At 42.9% G+C, this 14,233-nt stretch overlaps 1 protein-coding gene across 1 annotated transcript; it reads right to left on the bottom strand.

Moving 5' to 3' along the window:
• Window positions 1-693: 693 nt before the first annotated feature.
• On the bottom strand, window positions 694-10,603 carry LOC311322754 (ceramide synthase 2-like). Its single transcript, XM_084454854.1, has 11 exons — window positions 10,233-10,603; window positions 7,012-7,185; window positions 6,649-6,766; window positions 5,419-5,537; window positions 5,122-5,179; window positions 4,733-4,783; window positions 4,385-4,477; window positions 3,580-3,708; window positions 3,213-3,319; window positions 2,924-3,077; window positions 694-2,697 (listed from the first exon to the last, which is right to left on the bottom strand). Exons 2-11 carry the CDS (start codon window positions 7,182-7,184, stop codon window positions 2,542-2,544), a joined length of 1,158 nt encoding a protein of 385 aa, XP_084310980.1. The 5' UTR covers window position 7,185; window positions 10,233-10,603; the 3' UTR covers window positions 694-2,541.
• Window positions 10,604-14,233: the final 3,630 nt, after the last annotated feature.

Genomic DNA, 14,233 nt, shown 5'->3' on the forward strand with positions numbered 1-14,233 from the left:
CGTCTCTCCACTTGAGTAGCCTAGACCTGCCGTCTCTCCACTTGAGGAGCCTAGACCTGCCGTCTCTCCACTTGAGTAGCCTAGACCTGCCGTCTCTCCACTTGCATACAGACCAATTACCTAGTGAGTGAATCCATGTAAATGCAATGACCATATACATAAGCACCAGCACCTGCAGATTCTCAGCTCCTTAACAATCATTCTCCTCTATACAACGTCTGCCCCCCCCCACGCAATATTCTCATTCAGAAATACCACCATCCAAAACATCAAAAGCACCTATTTATCATAACATGTTTGTGAATGAGACAATGTGAATCATTGACAGCACAGTTACAGCAGGATCTTGGCAGTGTCTCTCACTGCCGAGATGGCAGCTAAGTGGATTAATGTGACCTTCCACTGACCCGATGGCCAAATTAGCATGAGGAAACTAAACACAGGACCAGCAATCTCACGATGAACACCTTACTGCTACTCTGCACTTGGTTCTAAGCATTGATTACAGCAGACACAGACCATATTTCAGCTGCTAAGATCCAATTTCCATATAAATACCTCTGCACCAGTGACAAGGCGTCATCTACTTACATTTTATACTGGAAACTTGAAATCACAAAAGACAGTAATTTTATCCACAATAATCTTTATCTTATATTTCATCGACAAAACAAAATAAAATCAAAGCACTGTGGCAGTGGCAAAGCTGTATTGGGGGGAGGGAGCGGGACACACAGCAGGCCATAACAATGGCTTGGTCATTGTGTTGAGAGAGAGAAGGAAGTGACAGGGAACAGAGGACATAGCAAGGCACTGCAGGGAGACCAAGTATAGGCAAGGGGTGGGTGATGTGGGAGATAGGAAGAACAAAAGCCATTGGATACAGGACAGGGAGAAAAGAGACATGGAACCAGAAAGGCATGGTGCTGGAAAAATGTGTTCATTGTGAGGAACACCCCTGTTGTATACTGTAGATATGTGTGAGAATTTGCAAGTGCCTAGCAAATAAGACACTTGCAAACTTAAACATACTTTGGTGTCCTGTTTTATTCTACCATTGCAGATTTCATTGATCTCAGTGAATTGAACCAAAGGTTTGACAAAGAAAAGGACATGGGGTCTTTCGTTTCAGATAAATGAATAGGACAAAATATTGTAAACTCCAATTATACTCCAAAAATCACTCACTGAGTTATGGTTGACACTTAGATCCGGGTTATATTCAGTGAATGCGTGAAACCCCATAAAGTGCTTCTTTGGATGAATGGGCAGAAAAATACTGATTTAATTAATGACTGAACATTCCTCTCCCAGTCCAGTTGAAATAAGGAGTACGAGTGGATGGACTCAGTTCTTCAATCCTATTTTCTCTTTGAATATATCAGGACTGGATCGATATACTCAAGTAAACATATATAAAATTGGATAACCAAAGAATAATTGTTTTTTTCCAGACAAAAAAACCCACTTAAAATTAAGTCTAGCTGTGCTTCTGCTTCCTAAGAGACATTGCATTACGCAGAGACAGACACAACAAAGGCAAACTTTGCACACAATGCAAATCATTTTCTCCCTCTTGTTCTTTCCTCAAACAGTTAAAACAGTGTTATTTACCTCCAAAACACAATTGGAACACAATAATGCAATTGAACACTTGCACAGTCTGGGGCTGAATGAGAATGAAAAACAAAAGTAGCGATCATCTACAATCCAATAACAAAGTCATCAGTACACTTATTCGTCTGCCTCTCTAGCTATAGTAGTGTATGCGTTTCAATGGCTCTAACACTTACACTGATCTGTACCAAGCCCTGTTCGATATGAAGAGTACCTCATCTCTCTCTTGGCAATGGTAGAGTTGGCACAGTGCATGCCATTCACCTACGTGTGGTTCACTAAAGTGAAATCTATTTGCCAGTTCTCTGTGATTATTTGGGTAGGGGAGTTTGTTTGCTGAGAAAGCAGCATATTAACAGTCAAGTTTTTTTTTTTATATATATATATAAAGATAAACAATACTCATTATCAAGTGTTAGCCAAGCACGCGGGGAAGGGAATGCCCGTGCTTATGACAAAAACATTCTTTTCATTTTTCGAATATGAACAACAAAAAGCTTCGAGCAGGCACGTTTGTGAATGGTCAGCGATATCAGAACCTGGAGAATGGGAAGAAATGGACGAGAGGACAAGGGAGAGAGGAGAATAGTTTGCTGCCAAGGCACTGGACACACTCCAACACCATTCACCCCACTCTCTCCTTTCTCCCTTCAGGTAGTGTGAACTACAGAGTAATGAAACCATCCCCAACAGACTGAGGGCTCATACGTGTTTACGTCCAAGTGAGATGAATAATGAATAAAATAGCAGTGTTTGTGTGCTATTCAGTATTGTATGTACTGTATTTGTCTGTGTGTGTGTGTGTGTTGCCTCCCATTTCCACCAGCGTTTTTTTCCCCACTGGGGTCTCCTGGTTGGGACCACATGTGAGAGAGCAGCTCTTGCCAGTTCTAGACGTGTTCTCCTGGGCGTGTCCATACGGCATCATTCAGCCTTGTTGTGGTAGTGGTGGTTGTTGTTGAGGAGAGTGTGGCCATTCTGCACATGCCCATTTTTGGATTTCTCTCTTTTCTCATGATCCTCGTCCTCCTCCTCTGATTCAGACTCCTCCCTGTCACTCCTTTCATCCTCAACAATATCCTGCAGAGAGACAAAGATAAGAGTCCATATTGAATTTAAGCGCTGACATGAAACAGTTGGTGCTCTATGTGTGTACGTATTAGTATGTCCGTCCGTACAGTTGAGATGACATGAAATAATGTACTGATGCTTATATTAACAGTGGCTTTGCATAGATAGACAGACAGACACTTTATTTATCCCTGAAAGTAAATTGTTGATGCTTTGGGGGAGTGTGCAGGCTTACATTGCTGGGCAGGAACTTGACGACCATGCGCAGGATGAGGCAGGCCCAGAAGATGTGCAGACACTGCAGCACAAACAACAGGCCGTTGAAGAAGTAGAAGCCAAAGAACGGCGGGTAGAGAGTCGCAGGGTACACCCATGTCGTGTGTATGATCCTGCCGAGGAAAAGAGACAAGAACAGAGACTTCTGGAGGGCTCGCACAGACAACGTCTTTATGACGACTACCGAGAAGTGATATTTTCCTGTTAGAGGGAAGACGCTGGAGTGTGCTGTGACCCAAGCCTCTTACCAGAAGGGGAGTATAACCAGGCGAGTGACGATGAAGACGGCTGCGAAGGTGGTGAAGATGCAGTTGCAGGTTTTCCTCCAACCTGCATAGTTGAACATCTTGGCTGACTAGAAGAGGAGACACAGAAGGAGAAATAGTGTTACATACATTCCCATCTACACGGCAGCCTTAGGTCTAACAGTGATCAGGATGAACAGCTTGCTGAGTGTGGGAAATACTCTGGTGTGGTTTATTGTTGTGGAATGAAGACGGAATGTTCCTAAAGGCTAGATTTAGTATACTGATGTGTGTGCACATATGTATGTATGTGTGTGTATGTATGTGTGTGTGTGTGTGTGTGTGTGTGCGCGCAGTGTTCCAGCTGTACCTCCAGTAGCCAGTCTGAGGCATCATGCACAAGCATGATCAGAGTGCCAGCCCGGATGTAGTGGACCAACCAGGAAAAACTGATCAGAAGAATGGTGGCTAGATGGTGAACTATCTGTTCCTTGAAGTCCTGAAAGGGAGTGAGAAAACAGAGAGAAAAGATTGCAACAATTCCTACAGATCAAAATACGATCGTTTCTTTCAGGTGTGTTCTTCAGGCCTAGTCTTGACATACAATTTCACTTCAAATTTAAAGACTTTGTTACAAAGGGACATACGCTTTGTGACAGGGAACCCTATTCTGTCACTTATTGAGCCAGTCATAGGGATTGGTGACTATGACTAACCAGGAGTGTGAGAGTGAATCATCATTGATCACAGTCTTACAAATGATTGACTGAGTGAGTCAGTGAGTCAAATACGAAACGTTGATGCCGAGGCCAGTCTGCCGAGTAGCTTGTAGGGCTGCCACCTTCCATTTGGCTGTCAAAGCAGGTAAGTCAGTCTCTATCATGACAATCTCTCACAGCACTCCTGTCATACATTAACTTAACAGGTCTGTCCTAGATACACACATTAACACCACTTCCTTAGTAATAAACGTGACAGGAGAAGGAGGCCATATGGCTTATTGGAACAGAAACAACAGACATTTCAGGTGTAGACCAATGGCCACATACAATAACTAGGCAGTAATACACTCCTGAGATATGGTCAGCTCTCTAGCTCTTGGTTGAAGTGGAGAGGAGACTTTTGATATGCATTGTTATTAGGGCAAATTCTCCCTTTAATAAGATTTCACTTACTTTCCGCTTGACGTCTGACGCCACACTGAAGAGCAGGGATATGTAGAACCCTAGTTCGATCATGTAGTACCAATACTGAGAGGGTAGCAGGGGCTGGAAGGGGGAAAACAGATCTTAGAAAGTGTACCAAGCTGCTAAGATGTTCCGTTCGACAGTTAATACATTTGATATACAAACAAATTACTGGGAGAAAATGAGCAGTCGGCAGTTCAAAGATTTAATTAAAAAATCACAAGAGTAAAAACATGTTTGCTTTTGTATACTCTTTACAACTGTTTACTACTCTGTCTATGACAGCTAACGAAGCCCGGCAATAGTGTGTGCTATAGAGTGGACGTAGCTACGTACCATTTTGGGGAAGCCCCTCCACATCTCTGTCATCTCATAGAACCAGGGTTTCTGAGAGCAGAATCACACACAGTATTAGTCATGAGTCTAAAACATGACACATTAAAACACAACTACACTTTCACAGACCTGGGTCAAGTACATTGTTCAATCAGTTGACAGTACTTGAAAGTAATTGAGCTGCATTTGATTTCTCAGACGGGTCCATTGATTTCTCTTCACTGGGATATGTTAAATCAAGTGCACCTCAACTATTTGCAAATAGTATTTAACCCAGGTCTGCACTCACCACACTGACAAACACATTAAAAAAAGGCATAGAGGAAAGCAGTAAGTGGCATACTGTATACGAGAAGAAAATGGTCAAAACATGAATTGATGGTACTCACGTCGACTAGGACTGCCAGGCCAGCAAAGAAAGCAAGAAGGTAAAAGGTAAATCTCCAACTGTAAGAGAATGCACAGCAACCTCAGAAATCCCATATTAGCAGAACACAATTTCACATTGCTGCACACCACAATGCCACACCTACAGTAAGAAGAGCTCTAGATCAAGCCTCAGCTATAAACACCTAGTAAATATACTTTTATCCTATGTTGATTAAAATTAAGGAATGAAAAAAGCACAAGCCAGAAGAACTCAAGACTGCAGTGTAGGCTACCAGTGAGCTAGCTCATGCATTTACCTGGCCTCACGGAACTTCTTGAGCTGGCTGGGCCGGTCCTGGTTCCTCCGCTGGCGGAACCATCTTTGGACCTGATGCACCGACAGGCCCGTCTGTTTACTGAGACCCTCTGCAGACCCCTGACAGAGGGAGAGGATGGGGAAAGGCTACTTTCACATGACTTTCAGACTGTCGTGTCGGAAGGTAAGAGTTTAATGTTATCTAGAAACTAGGGCTGCCCCCTGAAAGTCTACGAGTTGAATCATCAGTCGCAGACCCTGAAGTCGACTGAGATTCTTGAAGTCGAGCAGTGCGTTTCTTGTTCTCCACTGTCAAGATGCGCTGGTGGGCTAAGACCACTCACCTGCCTTATGATTTATATAGGACAGGCCAATAATTCGTTTTAGACATAGGCTATTACTGTAGCTATTTATTGTGCAGCAAAAAGAGAATTAAGACTGATACAGTGGAGGGAAGAAGGCAGGGAACCCCTCTCCCCTCCGCTATAAGCCTAGCCAGCAATCATGTGTGCATTTCCCAAACGGAATATCACAACACAAAACTACTTTCCTAGATCAATCTTCATTAACTAAGATATCTGCTGGATTTTTTTTTTTTTCCTGTAGACAGATTGAGCTCTAATGTATGCGAAAATGCTTTAGTGACAGCCAAAACATTTTCTTATTGACTGCTGCCCAACGCAGAGCCTATTCACACACGCTTTGAAATGCGCAGCTGAGGAGACTATCGTCAAATCACCCAACCGTGTGCCATGGGAAACACTGCATAAAAATTTGGGGCATCCGAAGTAGATGGACAATGTGGGCTAAATGATTCACGTTTAGCAAGAAAAATAGGCGTCTTTTATTGTGCTGCCTGTGAGTTTCAGTTTGAAGTTTGACAACTGTCCCGAGTCCTGCAATCTTTCCACAGCCTAAGCGTATGAAAACAAAAAAAAGGAGGAATTGTTGAATCTCTGGTTTGAACAGGCGAAGCTGATTCGACTCAAAATGTAGAGCCGGGTACAGCCATACTAGACAGACAGAGCAAAAGTTGCTGAGCTGACAGCAGAATTGTGACAATAGCGAAATCGGTGATTATATGTTTGGGTTAGCCCCCTACAAGGAGGCACAACTCCAAGTCCTGAGCAGCCATTTCAGTAGAGTTGTAATAATGAGCCGCATGTGCAGGAGGAGTAGGGTTCTCCCCCAGGCTGGTATGTGGCTTTGCAGTGTGCCGTGTGCTCGTTACCGGCGAGGGGTGCTTTAATGCAGTCGTAAAGTAGGACTCCAGGATGGGATTGGCCGATGCCCTGACACGCACTTTCTCCGTCACTCCAAGCAGAGAAGCCAGTGGTATGGCCACCCTCCTGGAGGAAGAGAGGAGGGAGGGGTGAGGTGGCGTGCATAAGCTTTCGAGCTAAATAAAACAAATGCAATATATGGTTATTAAATGCAAATTATGGTTGGCCGAGAGATGCAAATTTTGCATTCATGCGAGTACAATTTTTCATACATCAGTGCTGACCTACACCTGCTTTTAACATGGTTCATCTCAGCGATGTGAAACACCTTTTAGGTTCATCTGTCTATAAGGTCAGGATGACTGACTGACCTTTCAAATATCTGCCTGATGACCATGAAGCAGACAGCGATGGGGAGGATCACCCAGAGGTCACTTCCTTTGGCAAAGACCTGTCCATCCTGGTCCTTAAGGTCAGCCCAACCCAGACCTTCTGGGAACCACAAGCTGTCCTGCCACACCAAGTCACTCAGCCATGACAACATCCTGAGAGAGAGACAGAGAGAAGAGAGGGAGAGAGAGAGAGAGAGAGAGAAAAGAGAGGTGGGGGGAGAGAGAGAGAGCAGGAGGATGGAGAGAGAGGGGGAGAGAGAGAGAGAGAGTAGGGGGAGAGAGAAGGAAAATATTTTAGGTTATGATTTTGTCACAGTGTGTTATCTCTTTGGGATGTTTTCTTTAGTAGATACCATGCCGAAATGATAAATGAAAAACTGCCTGGAGAAGGAAAACATTGTTGATGAAGAAAGGGAACATAAGGACAAAGGCTTATTGCCAGGCGATCGTTTGATGTGGAAAAATGAGGTGCAGGTGCATCCATATTTACATAATCACTCAAACATGCAAACATGCAGAGAGGGATGTTGACTTTTCACACATTGACTAAATCTGACCTCAACCAAGTTTGTATCTTGGCCAGGTGACTGTAGTGCATTAAAACTGTTCATGGTCAATTAAAACTAAACAGAGACAAACACAAAGGATTATTATTGGCACAGTGATGCCAGGAAGTTTTCTAAGAACACATGATCACCTTTTTCTAAGAATCATTTTTATAGAGGACTGCATTACATTTGACCACCCTTCACTAAAGTAATTGACATACTTGGAACACCTACAGTATACAAGCCTACAGTACTACTGTAAGCACTTTTGTAAATATATAAACCTTTGATACTTGTTTCTTGTTTAGGGGGTGGGGGGCAACAGTAAACACTGGCAACAGGATCTGCTGTGAAAGCTTATGAATACCTCCATGACCTCAGCCCTGCTGTCACTAATACCAGGCCCTGAATGGGCTTTCTTAGTCACCTGCGAACGACAGGTCTGTTATGGGAGGTGTGCTACTCTCGGCTTACTGTGGCACCTTTGTGTCTGTTGTCCTGGGGCAGCAGAGGACAGGATGACAACGCGACCTGCCAGACACACTGGAACAGTGTTTGACTGATGGGGTAAGTGGAAAAAGACCAAATGATTAAAGTGAAGAAGTACAGGGATAAATTGATGACAGATCACAACATCCCACTTCATACAGGGCAGTCCATTTCTTTGATGATGGATCAGATCTTTCCATGCTCGTTTAAGACCGCTCTCAATTCCAATTGGACTAATGCCAGTACATGAAGGGACAAAGGCTAACCTTGATCCAATCAAACCAGCTACTGTGCATGGTCTCCCACAGCCCTAGTATTCTCTATGGTGACAGACTTAACAGGTACAGCAGTGTGGACTTTGACCAGTCTGAGCTTACACTATGAAAGGACAGTAGCCAGCACCCTCTGGCTCTGTTTGTTCAGGAGCCTCACCCTGTGGTCAAGTGAACCTGACAGAGCTGGCCAGAGCACCTTTTTACTTCCAGTTCACAGTGGAGGGATACTGTGTGAAACATAACCCTGAATTCTGATCTCACTCAGCGATGGATTACCCAAACGTACCTTCATTATGCTAATATGAAGATGTCCGTTCAGAAGACCCAAAATAGCCTTCAGACAGTCTTCAGAAAACCGAGTGGGTTGAAAAGACACAGGCCAATTTAATGTGAGTGAGAGGAGGTTGAACGGAATGTGTTTATGTATCTGAGACATTGTCAGGAGACACTGGAAGTGAACGGTTAGTGAATGTTCTTGGAATGGATAAACAGAGGCTTATTCTGTCTGACATGGTAACTAGAAATTCCCCCATAAAGGCCTAGATAGTTCCTAATGCTTCTCTCCCCCGAGATGAGAGCACTGACTGTACTCGCTGTCTGCCTACAGGCTATAGAAAATACAAAGCACTCTTGTCAACAAGAAATATTTGTTCAAATTGTCTGGTGAAGGAGATTCAAGAGATCAAGGGGGATAAGTAGTTAAGGGCAAAAGTTCTAACATCCAGGTCAATGTGAAATGGGACGCTCACGCTGTAGTGTCGGTCTACTGCAACACCAATCCCTGCTGCTGAAAGACAGCAGACTTGGATTGAAATCCTAGCTGTATTGAAATATTACAGGGGGTACCGTTGACACAAACCACTCAGAGTACCCTAACAGACTGGAATGTGTTGCCTATTAAAGTGCGACACAAATGCGATTGAATATAGGCCTGTAGGTGACCAATTCGGGTCATCTGTCTAGGCAAGAACTGCACTTATGATACGCTGCTGGCGTAAAGAATTTCAAGAGTGGGTGGTTTAGCGCGCAGCTCGGGTGGGTGGCTCCGGACATAGCGGGATTATCCAGGCCCAAACGGGATGGTAATGATGGAGTTGTTTCCAAACAAATGTGCGAACAAATGTCTACAAGTGTAACAAATATGATGTCGGTTTATAGAGAACGACACAGGCCACTTAGAGTTTGTGTCATGCGGGTTAAGTTGAAGAGGAAAATAATTGCCTACATTTCCGGTAACTTTCGTCGGATGGGAAACTTTACTCATCATTGTAGCTATGTGGTAATGTTAGCCTGACATCATAGGCCTACGGAATACTGACTGTTTTACTGGAAATGCGTGTAGCCTACGTAGGCAACATGAGCTTCAAGCCGACCTTCAGTTATCGCGGTGTTCTTAAACAAACAGCCCATGCAATCACCCCGCCGCTCGTGGCCTAGCTAGCCTATTCATTCAGGTAAACTCGATTGTAATTTAGTTGCCTATTTCGTCGATCACACCATATCTGGGAATTGAGCACAGCTGTGGACACTCAGACTGTAAACCATCATCTTTTGAAACCTTAACAAATCTGATCATATTGTCTCCTTTTAATATAAAGTTTTTAGAGACCCACCTCCAAGTCTAATTCCCGAGCCTCAGCAGAGGTGACAGTATGCTAGGAAAGGCTCGTGGTGGCAGGAGGGTGGTGCCAGGCTAGGCTACCTGGGATGATCGGCACATTTCTAGATGACCCCTTTGTCATGACGAATAGGCTACAATAGTACGATGTAAACTGGAATATGATGGAGTAAGAAAGTAAATGTAGTCACGGCATTTATACGGCAAGATTTACAAACAAGTAGCATGGTGTAGCCAAACGTTGGCAACATAACGGCGGACATAGCCTACCTCTGTTCGATGTTACACGCAGGTAAGCAGTGTGGTTTGAAGATTGGTGCCGTGTCTAGAACACCTCTGTAGGCTACGCTCCCTAATCCCTGTTTTGTACAGTCGACGACGCATCAAAGATCCAACCTGTTGATCGATGAAAATGGATCTGGAATCCGCTATCGAGAGCTATGATCCGGTCTCTCTGACACCGACAATTTTCTGCATTCTTATACAAAAGGCCTTTCCTACACTTTCTAACCTCTAAATTGATGTATACGCGTGTCGGGAATGTGGAGGGTATATCCTAATGTAAACCTGAAGATTTTAGCCTACTTTTCCGCCTTTTTGGAATAAAAGACGATGACTATACCGGGAAAAGGCGTAGGTCAGCCCGGTTGGTTGAACGGGACTGATCACAGGGGATGGTACGGTAGAGGATGGGGGCGGGGAGCTAGCTATTTAAAGTGACGTTCTACGGCATTCTAAAAAACTGGACGTGTTTAGACGCATCTTGCCAAGCTCAAAAACACAGCGGCAGTGGGAGTTTCAGTCTTCACAGTTAAGCCAGAGGCTTGAATTCATTGCTTCTGGGGCACATCTATGATAAATTACAACGAACCAAATTCATTGACATTAGAACGAAGTTCTGACCACCATGAAAAGGCCTGTGCTGCACAATGCCGTATGGTTTGCTGTGCTGCTGCAAGATAGAGCGTTATCTATGTCCCAATTTGGTTCCACAGACAACACTGCACAGATCTGCAAGGGTTGGCTTGAATTCCATCTAGCCTATCAGAGGGAACGATAGGGATGCTGCCATCTTGCTCACACCCAAATCTACACAAGAGTTTAGGGTCCTAGTCCTGTTCGGATTAGCAAAAAATGCAACCTTGCTTAATTTCTTCCTTGGGAAAATCTGTGATTTTGCTTGACTGTTGATGAAAACTGTGTAGAGAAGTACATGCTTTCACATACTCAGACATATAAAGTCAGACTCAGAGATTGTCTCATGGTGGGGAGGATCAAACAGGATTTAGGTATAGGCCAGGAGCCAGGACCAGCCCTCAGGATGTTATAACACAATGCACTTTACAGAGATGTAAGGGAAGCAAAACACTAGTTCACCCAGGGGCCGAAATAGGTGAGCTGACAGGAGGGCGTCCACAGGACCTGTTTAGAGTATAAGAGGACTACCAGTCCTCTGAACTAGTGACTAGTCTACCAGTCCTCTATGGACTAGTGACTAGTCTACCAGTCCTCTGAACTAGTTTAAAAAATGTAAAGGAAACTATGGGCTTTGTTCACAGGACTATCTCCTACTAACTGTCCCTCGCGTCCGTACTGAACTGGGGAAAAGGGCTTTCAGGTATGCTGCTCCCTCCACCTGGAATGATGTCCAATGCAAGCTAAATCTCCGGGAGCTAGTTTCATTGGCTGCTTTTAAAACGCTCCTGGGTGACATGGAATTAAGCACATCTGGTTGCAGATGTTTTGACTGTTGATGAATGTTTCTGTAAACTGATCCTTTTTTATTGTTATATGGTTGTTTGTTTTTAAATTATGTTGTCTGTAACTCGGTAACAGTGCTGCTGCCTGTCTTGGCCAGGACACTCGTGTAAAATAGATTTTTTAATCTCAATAGGTTTCTTTTCCTGGTTAAATAAAGGTTAAACTAGTGACTAGTCTACCAGCCTTCTATGAACTAGTGACTAGTCTATCAGTCCTCTATGTACTAGTGACTAGACTACCAGTCCTCTATGTACTGAAGGAAAACCATCTATTTTCTAAAAGAAATCTTTTTCTTTTTTTTTTATAAAGTTGACTATTGGTAGTTGGCGTCTACTTAATATAATCACTTGGGACAAGCTATACTGTATGTGAAATACCTTTTAAAAGCAATTGTTTTCCTACCTTAGTATTCACTTTTCATGTTCACTTCAAATAGCAGTACATATTAACCTGTTGTTAAATGCAATAAATTGCACTTACCCCCATTTGGAAGGCTAGTGACTGAAATTTCTATTTTATCAGATTTGAGGTATAGAGAAGACTTTCGGCAACAGCAAGTGTAATCTTTGAGATAGAAAGGTCATATTGGGCTCAAATTGAGGATCAACTGGGGAACTAGGGAAGTTTTCTATATACAAGTGAGGCATTATATTCACCAAAAAGTGTTGCGACTTTGTCAGGCTGAGACTGTCTTTCGGGGTATGTTGTGGGTGATATCTTATTGTAGCAAGCCTCATAATCTTATTTTCCTGCTCCCCCCTCTCTGCTCCTCTCCAAATGTCATACTTGTATGACTATTTATGCTATTGGAGTACCTTAATATTTTCATTTACATAATTAAGCCAGGAACATGTCCCAAAAAGGGTGTTTTTGGTTCCATGAGACCAAACAGGGCTGAGTTGAGGGTGCCTGTTATCAGTTTGTGATGGCCCGAGGTAAAGGCTAACAAGAAATAACAGTGAAAAGGGGTAACAGAAAACATCCTGAGGGCTGGTCCAGGTTGGAGGGGGTGGGGGGATCTTGTTTTTACAGTGCTGCTTCTGTCCTGTAGAGGGAAGCAAACTCCACTGGATCACAGACATATTCTAATCTCGCCAGTAGGTGAAGAAGCAATAATGGCACACACACTCTGCACACAATTTTTCTAAATTGTACTTTATTTTCCTTAAAGACATCTTTTTTTAAAACAGCAATTGTAGAGAATAAATAAAGAAACATTATAATGATTTTTTTTCATAAGTACATTTATGTAATCAAAAACTCTACAATACTTGTCTCCATGGTCTTGCAGACCGCTGGAATCCTCTATTTTCTAAAATAAAAAATTGCCATATCCCCTCTCATCATCGATTGATTAACAAATAAATTAAACGTAAAAAATCAAGATAGAAAATTCCCAGCCCTCCCTTGCACTATGCCAATACTAAAAGTAGTGGTAGCAGAGAACCTTCACTCACAAAGGTTTGTCTCCTTCACTCCATTTAAACCAAGGTATATACAGTGAGAAGAAATGTATTTATTTTTCAATTTAATAGCCATTTACTTTTAAATAATAAACTAACTCTACATAACAATTTTACCAGTGGTGTAATCATACAGAATATTATTTTATTTTCTCAATAAAAGTTACCACCCCTCTTTTCCAGCCTCACACATGGTTTCCCTCTATGGACCACAAATCACACTATACAGTAAAACCCTGTTTTAGTAGAATAAAACCAGTGATATGCTTCTTCGTGTACGTAGACCTTGTGGCTGGCAGTAGTATAGACTATGTACATAATAGGACAGTATCCAGCTGTGGAATGGTCTGTGTCTGGACTCCGGGGCCACCTACACGTCTGGACATTTTTGTTGTTTTTGTTTCAGCAGATACATACATATATATAACCATTATTAATCAATATGTGAAGTGTTGCTCCTGTGCTATACGGTTGGCAAAACAACCAAAAGGCTGGGACATCCCAAGTGGTTTCTTGATTGAACTCTTACACGTTTTCCCTGGGAGAGAAAAATAAGGAGAGAGTGTTTAAAACGACACAGGTTACATACCAAGCTACAACACTGAAAGCACTCTTAAAAAGTATGCTAGGTAGATTTCCCACTGGTATCTCATGGATATCCTCATATTAAACTATGGTGTACAAACACACCCTAGTGTCCATGCAACTCAAACAGTGATAACCATACTGCTGCGTTCGTGTGCACGTCCTAATCCCAGAAGATTTTTCTCTCGTTTGTGCCAGGCAAATATATTCAGAACATGCACAATAGGAATTCTGGGTAGTTGCTTTGTTTTTTATAAAGTTCTCAAATCTTCTGAGCATCTCATCAGATTTGAGCATCTCATCAACTACTATGTAGAATGGGAGGAGTTTCAGGGTTCTCATATCAGGACTGTATGTTTGGGAACAAGTCAAACTCGTTCAGTAAGATGAGCTGTTATGTATAAGGTCACATACAGAAAAAGACTGCTATTGGTTAGAATATTAAAATCCCTGATAACCCAG

Source organism: Borostomias antarcticus (assembly GCF_949987555.1).
Source record: "Borostomias antarcticus genome assembly, chromosome: 21".
NCBI classification, from domain to species: Eukaryota; Metazoa; Chordata; class Actinopteri; order Stomiiformes; family Stomiidae; genus Borostomias; species Borostomias antarcticus.